At 39.1% G+C, this 18,588-nt stretch overlaps 1 protein-coding gene across 20 annotated transcripts in view; it reads left to right on the top strand.

Annotated features, from left to right (window-relative positions):
- The window catches only part of ptprk (protein tyrosine phosphatase receptor type K), a 272,356-nt gene that overhangs the window by 67,602 nt on the left and 186,166 nt on the right, over positions 1-18,588 (top strand). For all 20 annotated transcript variants that reach the window (XM_031902319.1, XM_031902315.1, XM_031902316.1 and 17 more), the window contains exon 3: positions 9,870-10,141. In XM_031902319.1, coding sequence (XP_031758179.1) covers positions 9,870-10,141 — 272 coding nt within the window. The remainder of the gene's footprint in view (positions 1-9,869; positions 10,142-18,588) is intronic.

Genomic DNA, 18,588 nt, shown 5'->3' with positions numbered 1-18,588 from the left:
GAAAAGACTGTTTTGGGACTCTGCACTATACTTGCTGGAAAAGCTAATTATGATTAAGTGACTATTGACAGATTTTATTATTACTTGTTTTTGGATCATGTCATAAACTGTTTTTATCCTAGCGTATGCCAAACCTTCATGAAACTCTAGTGCTATAACAGGGGGCTCAAACTCAATTTACCTGGGGGCCGCAGGAGGCAAAGTCAGGATGAGGCTGGGCCACATAAGGGATTTCACAAAAAATTGGCTTTCAAGGGATAATGCAAGGCACGGCGGGCGGGAGCTGCTGATTGCGGAAATGACGTTATGCCATCATAACAGTTATTATGGGAAGACGTTCTGTGTGCACAATTAGCTGCTAAGGAGCTAATTGTGCACACAGAACGTCTTCCCATAATAACTGTTATGATGGCATAACGTCATTTCCGCAATCAGCAGCTCCCGCCCGCCGTGCCTTGCATTATCCCTTGAATCGCAATAAAAATCGGAATCCATTCATTGCTTTTGAGAAGGCGTTGGTGCGGGCCACAAAATATTGTACCGAGGGCCGCAAATGGCCCACGGGCCGCGAGTTTGAGACCCATGTGCTATAATGTTTAATTGCAAATTTAGCAGCAAATAAACTTGATTATTTTGTTGCTAATTCCACAGATCACGTGCTTAAGGCCTATTTAAACAGAAGGAAGCAATTGTATCTTTATGAAGATCTTTCTTTGCCTGCATAGAAGTATTGCTGGGGTCAGTGATCCCAGCCACCCTGAAAGCATTTTCAATTACAAGCTAGATAAAAGTCAAAATTGTTCAGCAAATACTTAAAAATGTATAATTGATTGTTTACTAAAAATTGAACATTTTAAAAGATCTAAAAGATAACTTAAAGGAGAAGGAAAGTACGCTTTATCAGAAACGTCTATGTAAATACAGCCATAAGGACTCACAGTAATGCTTTGATGAGTCCTCTATCAAAAGAAACACAGGATTTCTTGTTTCCTTTTTTGTAAACATGTTCTTAGGGTCTCCCAGAAAAACCTTCGTTCCTGGGGCCAGAGTCTGCACAGTTTTCTCCCCTCTCCTGCTCCCCCCCTTTCCCTACAAGAATGCCATGAACTCCCACCCCCCTCCCTTAGGAATGTGTTCTCTGAGCTATAAGGGTTAGATTGCAAACAGGACGCTATAAACACCAAGCTAGGACTGTTGCCCAGGTATTATAACATTTTTGGCAGAATAAAGTGTTATGGGTGGCACTAATTTGGCAGATCTGTTTTCCTTCTCCTTTAAAAGGCACCTCTTACCCGAAAATTGCTGAATCTTGCTCATTCTGCACATGCGTGCGGAGCTAGTGCCGGAGGGGATTGTTTAAAAAAAAAAAAGAAAACAAAAAAACACAACAAACAAAACTGTTGTTTCCCCCAACCAAAATGCAGGCTCTATTAGCTGCACCTCTGGTGGAGTAAGTAATTTTGGAAATTTCTGTTTAGAGCATTGTTTGCAGCAGATAACTATTTAGAGGTAAAGAGTAATCAGTAAGCATAAGCTAGCCACTATGTTTTAACCTATTTCACCTACATAGTGCTTTTTTGTGGTTGATGCCTATTTAAAAGACAATAGAGGGTAGTGTTTGAAACTCACAAAAACACATGTAGTTGAATTTAAAGGAGACAATTTGTATAATGTAATGTAATGTATAACACTCATCTTCTAGTATAATACTGCCCCTTCCTCACAATATGTAATGATGAAGAAAAAAAATGTTTTGAATGAATTAATTTCCTAAAAATGTTACTGTATCAAAGCAGCAGACTCTTTTTTCATGTGAATCTAGGCTGCAGTAGCAGGCAAAACTCCACCCACATATACAACTGTCATATAAGTTTTGCTGCTGTCAGATCTTTTCACCTTATATTGCCTCTATACCCCAAAACTTTCTGTGTCTATTCCTATGTTTTGCAGCCAATAATTACGGTATATGGTAAAAGCAGATAACCATCATCAGAGCTTTAGAAAACTTTCATAGAACTTTGTGCCAGGGGGTAAACAGTTTCTGCACCTTGTTATTTAGTGAATTGAAGAACATCATAAAACATTAATAGAACAATAGATGCAAGGACTTACTGAGCAACCATTTAAAAATACATGTTCTCTAATGATAACACTGAATAACGTGCTCATGTAAAAAACCATGATAGCATCTAGCTTGGCAAAACCAGTATAGATAGGGTAATTTTTTTTCCTTTAAATGTGTTGATCAGGGCGGTCGGTGGATGCCCTGTTATTAGGGCAGGTGTGCAACCATTGGTCAGGGCAGGCAGGAAGGCAGTAAAGTGGGCGGGTGGATAGGTTAAGCTTTGACATGGATGGCTGGGCAAATAGGCTGTGACACGGCCAGGTAAGCAGTGACATGGGCGGGGGTGGTCAAGTGATGATGTGCAGCCTCAGGACTACAGGAGCATGCCAAACTTAGGGTACATTATTAGCAGTGGCTCTCAAGTCTGCCTGGCCCTTTCTAAACTCACTTAAAGGGCTCTGGTTTCTAAATAGGAAAGTGCCGGCAGCACCACAGTGGGGGCGGAAAGTAGTGTGGGAATGTATATAATCCATGGGGCAGAACAAGACCAGTTTGGGTTTTTTTTTTTTTTTTTAAAGAAAGCTGACCTGAAAGGTATTCTAAAATTGGCATTTCCTTCTATTTAAGACTATTATTCTATGATATGTAAAAAATTATGGTATATTTCCCCTTTAAAAAAATGCATATTAAATGCCCTTTTACATTATTAGCTTGCATTTTTAAAATAACGCCCATGTGTAAGAGCCCTAACTGCCTATGCATTTTCTGTGCGCTCTGTGGATTCAGTAAAACCCGGGGTTACTGATTGCCTGTTGAGCATAATCCCTAATGCATAATAATACAGAGATATGGGCACAGTCTGACTTGTCAGGTAAAGATACATTAACAAAGTGGATTGATTGTGGATAAAACAGCCTAAAAGGATAGAGGCTGACTAACAGGCAGGTTAAAGGAGACATATCCTATAAAAATGATGAATGTACCAGTGAATTATACTCCTCTAGATATAGAAGGAATGTGCTTAAAAAAAGTTGCATTTCAGACTGATTTATTGAGAAATTCCACAAAAACTCCACTAGCCCCACCCATCTATTCCACTTCCTGCTGGCTGAATTCTCTGGATGTGTAGGGGAGCCGGTGGCCCTCTGTACACTGCACTATAAGATAGGAACCAATCAGCAGCTAGGCCGACCTGATAGGGAACTGAAGGTCTGTGCTTGTTGTGGTGTTTATACAAATGGCCTGTAGGTGTCACTGTGAACAAACACAGTGCACATTAATACTGTGCATGCATAGTACTTTCTAGGCTACTAAAAGTGTTAGAGTTGAAGTTCCTGTGTTATGTAATGGCTGCATGAACCTGCTAATAAAGCACTGTTATACCCTACTCCTTCTTGGCTATCAAACATAACACTTGTGTGAGTGCAGGGCTGTGATTGGCTCTCCCCCTCCTACTGTGCTTCTGGCAGGGACCGTTAGGACACGCCCACTCGCCATTTCAAACTCAGACAGAGAAGTGATACGATCTATAGGGAGCTCCAATAAAGGGGCCATTTTTACAGATAGGATTAATTTTTAGCACAAAGTGAAACCAGCACCGTATATTATTCATAATTGCCTACAAAATTAGGGTTTTCCCATTTATCCAAAATGTCTCCTTTAAGTATAAAGACAGATGTGAAAAATTTTGAAAACAAACTAAAAATAATACATCCAAAAAGGGAATACTTGAAACTAGGTTAATAACCTCAGATCGTGGTGATTTAGAAAAACTTGGAGTTGCTTTTGTTTTAAGGAATTCAACAAACCCAGTAGGATGGGCTGATCAAAAATTAAAAAAAGACAAAATACCTGATATCAAAGGAAAAGAAGAAGGGGAGCACACAGACTGTACTTGACAATTTCAGCACGTTTGACACTTATACAGCTTTCTTTCAAATATTCAAAATTTAGGATTGATAATATCTCAACTTTCTCTCAAAGTAGGGTGTCACAGTGTTCTTAGTAAATAAGTCTGTATCTGAGAGTGTCCAAATGAATATAATTTTACTATGTAATCTGGTCAATAAATGTAGTGTATAATACCTATATGTTTTCTTCACCAATAACAGACATGTGTGGCTTGGTTCAAAGCCCTTTTATTAGTTGGGGTTTTCTAGGCTTTCTAAATCTCTGTTTAAACTGTCCTTACTGCAAAATGTTGGGTGTGTCAGAGAGCACCTGTTATATTGTGACTGTAAACAATTTCATTGTACTCTGCCTTTCCCACAAAGTAAGCTGTGTCACTCCCCAATCAGTGCAATGTCTGTATAATGAATAGCAGAAATTGTACTATCTACAGACTGTAGACCGTTGCTCAGTTTTAGGGTGTGTTTGTTTGCAAAGTAGATAAGTTTTCCCCATGATTTTACATTTATATTATGTATGCACCTTTTCATTGTAAAAGGTATATATAAATGTAATGCGTGATGCATGCCTAGAGCTACTTAACAAATACTTGTTTTAATAGCATTTATTATAGTTTTTTTTTTAATTGGTTCTTTGTCTTTTGCACAGAAAAAGAACATTAGCCATAAACATATTCTGGCATATCATGTCTGAGTCTCATATACAGTGGAGGAAATAATTATTTGACCCCTCACTGATTTTGTAAGTTTGTCCAATGACAAAGAAATGAAAAGTCTCAGAACAGTATCATTTCAATGGTAGGTTTATTCTAACAGTGGCAGATAGCACATCAAAAGGAAAATCGAAAAAATTACTTTAAATAAAAGATAGCAACTGATTTGCATTTCATTGAGTGAAATAAGTTTTTGAACCCCTACCAACCATTAAGAGTTCTGGCTCCCACAGAGTGGTTAGACACTTCTACTCAATTAGTCAACCTCATTAAGGACACCTGTCTTAACTAGTCACCTGTATAAAAGACACCTGTCCACAGAATCAATCAATCAAGCAGACTCCAAACTCTCCAACATGGGAAAGACCAAAGAGCTGTCCAAGGATGTCAGAGACAAAATTGTAGACCTGCACAAGGCTGGAATGGGCTACAAAACCATTAGCAAGAAGCTGGGAGAGAAGGTGACAACTGTTGGTGCGATTGGTCGAAAATGGAAGGAGCACAAAATGACCATCAATCGACCTCCCTCTGGGGCTCCACGCAAGATCTCACCTCGTGGGGTGTCAATGATTCTGAGAAAGGTGAAAAAGAATCCTAGAACTACACGGGAGGAGTTAGTTAATGACCTCAAATTAGCAGGGACCACAGTCACCAAGAAAACCATTGGAAACACATTACACCGCAATGGATTAAAATCCTGCAGGGCTCGCAAGGTCCCCCTGCTCAAGAAGGCACATGTGCAGGCCCGTCTGAAGTTTGCCAATGAACACCTGAATGATTCTGTGAGTGACTGGGAGAAGGTGCTGTGGTCTGATGAGACCAAAATAGAGCTCTTTGGCATTAACTCAACTCGCTGTGTTTGGAGGAAGAAAAATGCTGCCTATGACCCCCAAAACACCGTCCCCACCGTTAAGCATGGGGGTGGAAACATTTTGCTTTGGGGGTGTTTTTCTGCTAAGGGCACAGGACAACTTATTCGCATTAACGGGAAAATGGACGGAGCCATGTATCGTGAAATCCTGAACGACAACCTCCTTCCCTCTGCCAGGAAACTGAAAATGGCTCGTGGATGGGTGTTCCAGCACGACAATGACCCAAAACATACAGCAAAGGCAACAAAGGAGTGGCTCAAGAAGAAGCACATTAAGGTCATGGAGTGGCCTAGTCAGTCTCCGGACCTTAATCCAATAGAAAACCTATGGAGGGAGCTCAAGCTCAGAGTTGCACAGAGACAGAAACCTTAGGGATTTAGAGATGATCTGCAAAGAGGAGTGGACCAACAATTCCTCCTAAAATGTGCGCAAACTTGCTCATCAATTACAAGAAACGTTTGGCCTCTGTGCTTGCAAACAAGGGGTTTTCCACTAAGTATTAAGTCTTTTTTTGTTAGAGGGTTCAAAAACTTATTTCACTCAATGAAATGCAAATCAGTTGCTATCTTTTATTTAAAGTTATTTTTTCCATTTTCCTTTTGATGTGCTATCTGCCACTGTTAAAATAAACCTACCATTGAAATGATACTGTTCTGAGACTTTTCATTTCTTTGTCATTGGACAAACTTACAAAATCAGTGAGGGGTCAAATAATTATTTCCTCCACTGTAAGTACACTCCATGTATGCCATATACCAGGAGAACGGTTCTACATGCTGAATTTAAGGTGGCTGAATGTACGCCTGTATTTGCTTAATTTCTGTGATAGTTTCAGCGATATCAGAAATGACTAGGTTTGCCACCTGGCTGGTAAAACACCTGCCAAGGCTGGTGTCAGTGTTACAAAGTTACCAGCCAGTAAATGTGTAATAGCCTTCAGTTGTGCTCTGGCCCACCCACTTGAGTCCTGGTCTGCTGGAATCTTACCCCTTCTCCCTGTACTAAATCGGGCTTTTCCGTCACCACCTGCCCACTACATCTTTCAAGGGGTTGCAACCTTTGAGGAGACATAGTAAAATCCATAAAAGACAATTCTGTAAAACATGTGATGTATTGTAAAGATTATAGGGCAGGCCATGCTTATAGTTAATATCCTCTCATATTCGGTTCCATAGCTTTTAGCTGGCAGAGAATGCTCTACATGTCATATTAGCCTTAGCCATGTCACATTAGCCTTAATTAACTAGTTTCAGTTCCAGACAGGTTTAACAAGGTCTGGTCCCTAGATAAACTATAGCAGGTGTTTACTTTGTTTTTCAAGCTATAGAAGACCAATAAATGCAAGCTACAGATTTTATCAACAAAGCATTTCTCATTCAGCCACGTGAATATCCATCCAAAAATCAATTGTAAAATGGTCCGTTTTAATTTACATTGTGTCATGCACATTGCAGGAATCATAAGAATAACTTCTGTTTTAAAAATACCCTGGGGGAAAAAAAGTGAAGAACATGAATTATCTGAATATGGGTGGTGAAATATGTCTTTTGAAAGCAGACAGTAGGGATCATTTTTGCTTATAATTTTCTGTTTTGCCATAACTTTGCTGTTTGCTCAACCTGAACGTGTTAGAAGCGTTTAAGCACCGGTACTTCCAGTAAGAACAATGCAATCTAACCAGCTAGCTGTTAATAAAAGTTACAAAGTTTTGCCTCAGTTTAGGAACCTATAGGAACCAGCAATCGTATGGCATAAAAGAATATAAACATGTGGTGATCAAAGGAGAAATAATGTTACTGCAGGAGCCAGTTAATGTTGGCTTGTTACTATGTTTGAAAGGCATCATCATCATGTAAAGCAGCGGTTCTTAACCTGTGGGTCGTGACCCCTTTGGGGGTCGAACAACCCTTTCACAGGGGTGGCCTAAGACCATCGGAAAACACATAGTTCTGATGGTCTTAGGCATAATTTTATGGTTGGGGGTCACCACAACATAAGGAACTGTGTTAAAGGGTCGTGGTGTCAGGAAGGTTGAGAACCACTGATGTAGAGTGTTTTGTAACATTTTTCCATGCACTAGGCAGGCATATTCACATATGCAATAAAATCTGTACAGGTCATGGTCTTGCAGTGGTGGACTGACCCACCAGGATACCAGGAAAACTCCTGGTGGGCCCAGGGGTCAGAGGGCGCTCCTGACCATTCGGCCTGTTTCATGGTCATTCCCTATTTCTGAACGGGGAAAAATAGATGCTAGCATGTAAACAAAAGAGACTTGGAGAATTAAGTTGTTGAGTAAGGAAAAGTTGGATAGTGGGCCCATGGTCTAAGGTTTTCTGGTGGGCCCCTGGGGTCCTAGTCCGACACTGTGGACTTGTTATCTAGCCCAAGTTTTTCTGTTCAGCAGAACCAAACTAGTGAATCTTTGTTACAACTCCTTTAACTACTGTAAATTGGCTCAAAATACAATGCAATACAAATGCTTAACTGTAAATACACCAACTGAGAAAATCATTCTGTTGAGTAAGAAGGCACAATCAGCAAATACAGTCCAAGGGAATCTTACAGCGGGATACTGTATTCAAGTTGTAGTACATGAAACCTTGTTAGAGAGAAAAATGCCCAGGTCTACAGTAGGAGAATAGTTTCCTATCATCTGCATTCAAATGGTAAAATGTTGCTTCAGTTATGACACAACAATAGTGGTATTGACCGCAGAAACATACTTTTATTTCTCTGCTTCCCATGTAATAGTGTTATTATTTTGTCCTAGAACATCTATTCAAGAGAGAGAATTATAAAAGCTGCTTTCAAGAGCTATGACAAAAGACAGTTTTTCTTTCCTTTTCCCCTGAAGACACAGGTTATCAGAGACCCGCTCACTCTGACTGATTCACTAGGGTTTCAAATACTTTTGTCTTGTCAAAGCAATGCCAGAATGACAGTAAGGTAGCACACCGCATCCTCAGGGCACAGATGGTGAAATGGAATGCATTTTTTTTACTGCTTTTGCAAATGTAATTAATTTGCGGCAACTGCCAATTGTCCAAACTCTTATTTATAACTAAAAATCTGCAGTCTACAATACTTTACATGTCGGACTTAGATAGAAGTAAAATTACCCACATATTTTGAAAGAAAATACTTTGCCACTTTTATAACTTTCTTTTGAAATGTAATCTTATACCTGCAGTTGCTAAATAGTTATTAAAACATATAAGTATACCAAATGATGTCTTTCCCCTTTTAGATGTTCTGCTGTCTGCTATGGATCTTGTGTATCCATATAGTATGCATTTACATCAGATGGTAATCTGCTACAATATGGTGGTTTCTTGTTTTGGAGGGATACATTGTGAACCCTACTTGCTTTATATCAGGGGTCTCCTGATTTGTTAAATATAAAAGAATGTTGGGGGGCAATGCAAGCATGAACATTTTTCTGGGGGGTGACCAATAAGGGCTGTGATTGGTTATTTGGTAGTCCAAAGTGGGCTGGCAGACAACAGGAGGATCTGTTTGACAGTATACGTGTTCTTTATGTGAATTTAATTCACAAAAAAATAGAAATCACTATAAGTATATTAAGGATATATAAATGGATGTAGATTGTAAGCTCTTTTGGGCAGGGCTCTCTTCTCCTCTTGTATTGGTTATTGGTTGCTTTATATGTTACTCTGTATGTCCAATGAATGAAACCCACTTATTGTACAGCACTGCGGAATATGTTGGCGCTTTATAAATAAATGTTAATAATATTATATAGGCTTTCAAAAAAAGTGTATATCTTAAATTAGCTCAGTGTTTCAGTCATAAATTCACAAAAAAATATAAATCACCTATATCAAAGATATAGAAATTATATAGGGTTTCAAAAAAAAGTATATATCTTATTTAAATTAGCTCGGCGTTTCAGTCAGCTGTAAGGACAAGCAAACTTTGCACACAGTGACCCTTTTAGTGGACCTCTCTTTGCAAAGTTTTTGTCCCAGAGGAAGGTCGCATCTCTTAGTCAAAACATTTGAAGCCCTGTGAGCACGGTTTCTTTGTTCAGTATATGATAATATAATTTACCACCACCCAGGAACTTGGTTTTTGAGAGGAGTGCTTCTCTTTTGTTTATCTGCCTGCCTGTATATTTATCTTGTCTATCTAACACTGCTTTACTATTAGAATAATGTGTGTGATTCTTATTTATGCTACATTAAGTGCATGCATACTGTGGTAAAATATGACACAATTTATTCAAATTTGCTGTAATTAAAATTATTTTCTCATTCCTTTTAACTTGACAATTTGGTTTTCATTGTAGGTTCCTATATGATAGTAGACTCATCTAAGCATGACCCTGGAGAAAAAGCCCGGCTACAGCTGCCAACCATGAAAGAAAATGATACACATTGCATTGACTTCAGTTACCTACTTTACACCCAGAAGCGGGATAGCCCAGGGACACTAAATATTTTTGTCCGGGTGAACAAAGGACCTCTTGCAAATCCTATCTGGAATGTGACTGGTTCAACAGGCAAAGACTGGCTGAGGGCAGAGTTGGCTGTTAGCACCTTTTGGCCTAATGAGTATCAGGTATGTTTCTTCAGCTTTGACAAATGATAACAATATTGTGATAAATGTACATCTGAAGTCACGTTAAGCTGTTTATTTAGCACTTACAACAACAATAAATAAACGATACTGTTTTCTATACTGTACATTTCTGTACATAATCTGTACAAATGATAAGCCCTTACAGTGGATATAAAAAGTCTACACACCCCTGATAAAATGTCAAGTTCATGTGCTGTACAAAAATGAGACAAAGATAAATAATTTCATAACTTTTTCCACCTTTAATGTGACCTATAAACTGTACCACTGTTGAAAAACAAACTGAAATCTTTTAGGTGGAGGGACGAAACCAAAAAAAACTAAAATAATGTGGTTGCATAAGTGTGCACACCTGCAAACTAATACTTTGTTGAAGCACCTTTTGATTTTATTACAGCACTTTATTACATACTTTTTGGGTATAAGTCTATCAGCATGGCACATTTTGACTTTGCAAGATTTGTCCACTCTTCTTTGCAGAAACACTCCAAATCTGCGAGGGCATCTCCTGTGCACAGCCCTCTTCAGATCACCCCACAGATTTTCAATCGGATTCAGGTCTGCGCTCTGGCTGGGCCATTCCAAAACTTTAATCTTCTTCCGGTGAAGCCATTCCTTTGTTAATTTGGATGTATGCTTTGGGTCGTTGTCATGCTAAAAGATGAAGTTCCTCTTCATGTTCAGCTTTCTAGCAGAAGCCTGAAGGTTTTGTGCCAGTATTGACTGGTATTTGGAACTGCTCATAATTCCCTCTCTCTTAACTAAAGCTCCAGTTCTAGCTGAAGAAAAACCGACCCAAAGCATGATGCTGCCATCACCATGCTTCACTGTGGGTATGGTGTTCTTTTGGTGATGTGCAGTATTTTTTTTGCGCCAAACATATTTTTTGGAATTATGCCCAAAAAGTTCAACTTTGGTTTCATCAGACCATAACACCTTTTCCCTCATGCTTTTGGGAGACTTCAGATGTGTAGCCTGGCTTTGATGTTTTTCTTCGTAAGAAAAGGCTTTCGTCTTGCCACTCTACCCCATAGCCCAGACATATGAAGAATACGGAGGTTGTTGTCACATGTACCACACAGCCAGTACTTGCCAGATATTCCTGCAGCTCCTTTAATGTTGCTGTAGGCCTCTTGGTAGCCTCCCTGACCAGTTTTCTTCTCGTCTTTTCATCAATTTTGGAGGGACGTCCAGTTCTTAGTAACATCTTCACTGTGTTCCATGGTATATCTAATGCCTTGGAAATTCTTTTGTACCCTTCTCCTGACTGATATCTTTAAACAATGAGATCCCTCTAAAGCTTTGGAAGCTCTCTGTGGACCATGACTTTTGCTGTGGGATGCGACTAAAAAAATGTCAGGAAAGACCAACTACAGCAGCTGAACTTTATTTGGGGTTAATCAGAGGCACTTTAAATGATGGCAGATGTATGCTGACTCCTATTTAACATGATTTTGATCACTTAATTCTGAACACAGCTACATCCCCAGTTAGAAGAGGGTGTGCACACTTATGCAACCACATTATTTTAGGTTTTTTTGGTTTTCTTCCCTCCACCTAAAATATTTCAGTTTGCTTTTCAATTGAGTGGTACAGGTTATAGTTACATAGGGTTGAAAAAAGATATACAACCACTAATACTAACTGTAGATATTAGTATCACAATAGCCTTGGATATTCTGCTTGTTCAAAAACTTATACAGGCCTCTCTTAAAGGCATTTACAGAATCTGCCATTACCACATCTCTAGGAAGGGCTTTCCACAACCTCACTGAAAAACCACCTACGCTGCTTCAAATGGAAGCTCCGTTCCTCTAATCTAAAGGGGTGACCTCTGGTGTGTTGATCATTTTTATGGGAAAAAAGAACATCCCCAATCTGCCCATATTCCCCTCTAATGTACTTGTACAGAGTAATCATGTCCCCTCGCAAGCGCCTCTTTTCCAGAGAAAATAACCCCAACCTCGACAGTCTAACCTCATAGCTTAAATCTTCCATCCCCTTAACCAGTTTAGTTGCACGTCTTTGCACTCTCTCCAGCTCATTAATATCCTTCTTAAGGACTGGAGCCAAAAACTGCACCGCATACTCAAGGTGAGGCCTTACCAGGGACCTATAAAGAGGCAAAATTATGTTTTCATCCCTTGAGTCAATGCCCTTTTTTATACAAGACAGCACTTTATTTGCTTTAGTAGCCACAGAATGACACTGCCTGGAATTGGACAACTTGTTATCTACAAAAACCCCTAGATCCTTCTCCATTAAGGATCCTCCCAACACACTACCATTCAGTAGATAGTTTGCGTTTATATTGTTTCTACCAAAGTGCATAACTTTGCACTTGTCAACATTGAACCTCATTTTCCAGTTTGCTGCCCAGTTTTCCAATTTTGTCAAATCGCTCTGCAAAGCGGCAGCATTCTGCATGGAACTTATAGTTTTGCACAATTTAGTGTCATCAGCAAAAATAGAAACAGTACTGTCTATGCCCACCTCCAGGTCATTAATAAACAAGTTAAAAAGCAAAGGACCAAGGACTGACCCCTGCGGTACTCCACTAACCACACTGGTCCAATTAGAAAATGTTCCATTTACCACCACTCTTTGTAATCTATCCTTCAGCCTTTTCTGTTCTAGGCCAATATTCCTTAATTTGATTATTAACCTTCTGTGAGGTACTGTATCAAATGCTTTAGCAAAGTCCAAGTAGATGACATCAACTGCCATTCCAGCATTGAGGTTCCTGCTCACCTCCTCATAAAAGGTGACTAAATTAGTCTGGCAAGATCTGTTATGCAAAAAACCATGCTGGCACAAACTTATAATATTGTGAACTGCAATGTATTCAAGTACCCTATTTCTTATTACCCCTTTCAAAAGCTTTCCTACTACTGATGTCAGACTAACAGGCCTATAGTTTTCAGGCTGAGAACAGGATCCCTTTTTAAATAACGGCACCACATTAGCAATTCGCCAGTCTCTCAGCACCATGCAAAACCTCAACGAATCCTGAAAAATTATGTGAAGAGGCTTGGCAATCACAGCGCTAAGCTCATTTAATACCCTGGGATGAATCCCATCCGGTCGTAGACCTTTCTTTACCTTTACATGTTCAAGTCTCTTGTGACCCATGCGTCAGTAGCTAAATTACTAGAACTGGGCATATTGAACTGGGCAAATATGAACAAGAGTTCAAAATTTCTGCTTTTTCCCCGTTCTCATCAACCAACTTACCCCCCCCCCCCCCGTGATAATAAGTTTCCCACCTTTTCTTGCTTCATATTTTTTACTATTCATATAATTTAAAAATAATTTTTAATTTCTTTTACTCCTAGCTGCAATACCCCTTTCCATTTCTATTTTAGCTTGCCTGATAGCTTTTTTGCATGCTTTATTTGCTTCCTTGAACCTGATGAAAGTTTCTGCTGTCCCAGCTAGCTTGAATGCTTTTAAAGCACGTTTTTACTTACCAACCTCAACACTAACACTTTTATTCAGCCATAAAGGTGCTTTGCGATGCCTCGCCTTGCTTACAAGGGGAATATACTTTTGTGTATACCTGCAAAGCAATGTTTTAAAGATTTTCCTTCTGTGTCTAACCCTATGAAAAGCCTTTCCCAGTTGATACATTGCAGAGATGCCCTTATACTGGCAAAGTCTGCACGTCTAAAATCCAGCGTTTTAGTTATTTCCTTATAGAGCTGTCTCTGCAGCATTATCTCAAAGACGACCATGTTGTGATCACTGTTCCCCAAATGCTCACCCACACAAATGTTAGAGATGAGTTCATTATTATTAGATATCACCAGGTCCAAAATAGAGTCATTCCTAGTAGGTTCTTGAACCGCCTGAAATAAAAAGTTGTCATATTTACAAACCTACTAGCTTTTTCTGACTTAGTCCGGATAATTAAAGTCCCCCATAATAACAACTTGACCCAGTTGTGAAGCCTCCTCCATTTGCAACAGTAGCTGGGTCTCATCCCCCCTCATCTATACGGGGTGGTTTATAGCATACACCAATGATTATTTTCTTTGTGACCTTCAGCCCTACTGAAATTTCTACCCAAAGAGATTCAACGTTTTCATTGGTAATGTGTTTATTACATGGCTTTAAATCTGACTTTACATAAAGACAAACCCCTCCACGCTTTTTAATCTCTCTGTCCCTCCTAAAAAGTGTATAACCATTTTTCACCCACCAGGTCTCCGTGATACCAATTAAATCATAATTTTCAATACATGCAATAGCCTGCAGCTCCCCTAAGTTACCCGACAAGCATCATGCATTAGCTAGCATGCAGCTGAGATTATTACTTTTCCCTCTGATGTTTACATTAGCTAACGGAGAGTTAGAGCTAAGGTGAAAATTAGTCTGTTTCCCTTGTAACAATGGAAGCTCCTTATCTGATAAACTATATGCCCCCCTAACTCCTCCCCCACAACCCTTTACTAGTCCCACTGCTCCGTCTACACTAGCTTTTCCACAAAACTCTACCTCACCCATCCCCCCCCCTTATCTAGTTTAAACACTCCTCTAGCCTCTTAACTATTCTCTCCCCTAGCACAGCAGACCCCCTTCCAGGTGCAATCCGTCACAGCTGTATAGATTATACCCCAAAGAAAAGTCAGCCCAGTGCTCTAGGAACCCATTTAGCTCCCTAAGCTCCCGCTGTCTCCCTAAACTTGCATGTGGCACCGGCAAAATTTCAGAAAAGACTACATTGGAGGACCTTTGCTTAATCTTAGAGCCTAGATCCCCGAACTCACACTTTAAGGTCCTCCACCTATCGTTCATTTTGCTGTTAGTATCGATATGTACCAAGACAGCCGGGTCATGCCCAGCCCCTCCCAATAATTTGTCAACCTGGTCAACCACATGCCGAACCCTGGCACCAGGAAGACAGCAAACTGTTCGGTTGTAGTGATCCGCTCGGCAGATTACCCTGTTCACTTTCCTAATGATCGAATCCCCTATAACCACCATCTGTTTAGGCATAGCTCTGCTCTCCTCCCCACCACTACTAGAGCAACTGGTCTCCCGGCTGTTAGAGAGGTCAGCCTCATCTAGAACCACCAGTCCAGAGTTCACACTACCATCTTCTTCACACAACCTGGCAAATCTGGGATGCGCAAACCCTGGCGCAGCCTCCCTCTTCCTTTTCCCCACACTAGATTGACTGTCACCCAGCTTACTACCTTATCATCCTTTCGCTGCTCCCCTCCCCCCAAATTATCTAACCCCGCTAGCTCCTGCTCAGTAAGCAAGAGACCCCTCTCAAGATTGTCAATCGAACGCAGTGTTGCAACTTTTTCCTCTAGGGCCCTAACGCGAGCCTCTAAAGTGGCTCACAACCACAACAGAGGTATGCACTTTGGAACTGTTATTCCACAACTGCATACATGTGGCAGGCTGTGCATTGTGTCAGACCATCAATGTTGCTGCCACTCATTCTCCCAGTTACAGAAACAGTTAAACAGAAATAAGTGAAAAGACTTGAAATAAATGCAAACTTAGTACCTTGTTTTAAATCCCTTAGTTTTTAACTGTGTTTATAACGCCACTTACAGAGCTCCACTAACTCCTGTTTTTATAACTCCACTTACAGAGCCCCCACTTAAAGAGAAATCACTTAAAGAGCACCAGCCACCAGAGCAAGCTCCACTGGAGTGCCAGTAGGTCTATATATACAGTCTACTAACTGTAGAACTAATCAAACCCCACCCACCTCAAACTGAGGGTAATTACAAAGGAATGTAACTTCTGGCAAACCTGCTGTAAGCCTTATAGTTCACCAAACTGTGTAAATTATCACCAAAAACAGCAAATACTTTTGAAAATATTAAACCCAACAGTTAAACACAACGATTTTGAATAAAGTTAATAAAAAATACTTATCCATTTTTTGTTGAAGTGAAAAGTAAGTTTATTCAACCAGGTACCAGCCTGTTAGTAAGCCATGGGTCACATTAAAAGTGGAAAAAGTTCTGAAATTATTTATCTTTGTCTTATTTTTGTACCGCACAGGAACCTGACATTTTGCCTGACTTTTTATATCCACTGTATGTGGCCAAGCATGTAGGTGTATAAATCTGACAAAAGATCAGCTTGTGTGGCACCCGTTGTGTGCCTCTTGAGTGTGTAAGCTGGGCCAGCTCTCTAACATTATGCCATTGTATATAAGAGAATTGTGATGTATGAAATTTGGCAGTCTATGGGGCCTTTTTGTTATGCTGTGTAAAAAATAGCAACCAAATTCATTCTAAAGTCATTCTAATCATTCTCTAGGCCATGCCCCCTTCTGACCTTTTTTAATAGCATAGTTATACAAAGTAGACCTGTGGCTCAAGCAGATATTTGTCGCTGTGGTTAAATCTAGGCCTCTAAATGTTTTCCCATGTACAGTAAAGTGAATCAATAGTGGTAAAATATACACAGCGCTTTATTATCCAAAGTCACCCCAAGTTTCCTTTGTTTTCTAAAGTTGCCGTAAACCAAAGTGCAGTGTATATTTTCCTACGAGCTGTTCACTTTAATGCCAATAGGAAAGCATTTCAGGGAGACTGAATGCCCACAGTGGCAAAGGTTTAACCTTGGGGCCTAATCTCCCTGTGTACCATCAGCCTAAGAAGTGATAGGGAAGCTTATAGCTAGCCGGCTGACTATAGTAAACTATGGTGACTTTTTTTTTTTATCATCATGAAAGAAAATATAGTTATATGTAGCTTTCCTGTGTGCATTAATTTACATTGTTAGAGTGTAATTTGTAAATATAACTAAAATTGAAAGTAGCCCTTGTTTGGCCTTTCTGCATTGCTAATTCTGTAGAAAAATTGGAGCAAAAATATGCTCTGCTCCAGGCAAAAAAAATGGATGTATGTCTTTTTTATTTTAAGCAAACCCAAATTTAAGCATAAAATAAGAGTTATAATAACCCTTTACCCCTTGCTTGGGAGGTAAGGATATTGTTTCTATAATGTCAGACAAAACAGTATAATTTCCTTTGTTTTGTTCTCACATGCAGCATTCTTAAATTGCATCTCCACCATTACATTTACATGCCTTTTTTCTTATGAAAGCCTTTGTGATTCTTTGCAATATAATTACAGACTTCATAATTATTTCTATGCCTAATCCCTCAGAATACAAAACCAGTTTACTTCATCTGCTGTTGATAACTACATTGTTATTTCCATTCAGCAGTTGCCAGTGAAGTGTTACACATTTTCAGTGCTATAGAAACAATCCTTTATTACATTTTAAGCCTAGACACTACAGTGTCTTTTTTTTTTATTTACTGTTTGGTTAGTTTTCTATCCAAAAACTACATTAATGTACCAATTGAAGTCATTAGTCAGTCCAGCTTTCTGTTGTGGCTAATTATCTCTGCTTAGAATCGATTGGCTGAATATAAAATATAAATTAAATATAAAAATATTTGTCTGTAATGGGGTGAATGTAATAAAAGTTGTTAACTGAAAGAAATGTGCACAAATAAGAATAAAAAAAATCACATTTTGTAATTTAATATAGATTTATCGCATTGCAGACTAAGGTATGCTTGAAGGTGGCGTACTCTTTAGGAGCAAGCAAACTTAGTAACTTTTTTATTAAGAGGTTTTATTACATACACTGTGAACTGTAACATTCGCAAACTTTTTTTTTTTCCTTTACTTTTGGAAGTGGTCACAAAACAGTTTCTGCATATGTAAAGCCCATATTAAACTTGTGCAAAGGCAAATTTGTTCGCACAAAGGCATACATTTTCGCGTTGTGAATAATTTTTCCGTTACAGACGTTTGTTACATTTCCCCCCCCCCCCACCCTAGTCTTTTCCCTCCTTTCTGAACCTTTGTAAATAATTTCCAAGCATTCATCTCCTTTATTGACAGTTAAATTCTAAGTCACATCCACTTGCAAGTAGGAAAAAAAGCACAACTAAAAAAAATAAAATAAAAAATCTTTTGTGACCTGTTTACACTAGAGGTGGCAATACACGTATCAAGAGTGATCTTTTCTAAGGCCATTGGTTTTGTGCAATACTATTGGAGCGTGTATGACCAAATTAACTGCCAATGCATTGTATAACAAAAAAAGTATGTAACACAGTGCAAAATCACACACAGGTATCATTACTACAATACTCTTTGTGTTTTCTTTATTATTTTAAATCGCACACACAAATTTTCAGTTTCTACAGCCCAGTGGAGTGATTGGTATGATATATTATAAAAGATACCATTTTGATTTTTTATAACAGTTTCGCTGAAGAAGCTCTAGTCTACATTTTAGTTTATACAGTCAAATAAATTTAACATAAGAGCTGCAACAATTCTAATTTAAAGGGATATATCCATATTCGTTAACACAATATTTAGCCGATATAAATATGATATAATCATATTTCTCTTTCCCAGCTTGTGTTA

The sequence above is a fragment of the Xenopus tropicalis genome, chromosome 5 (assembly GCF_000004195.4).
Source record: "Xenopus tropicalis strain Nigerian chromosome 5, UCB_Xtro_10.0, whole genome shotgun sequence".
Lineage (NCBI taxonomy): Eukaryota > Metazoa > Chordata > Amphibia > Anura > Pipidae > Xenopus > Xenopus tropicalis.
Note: the sequence above shows the minus strand (reverse complement) of the source record. Positions and strands in the feature narration are given on the sequence as shown.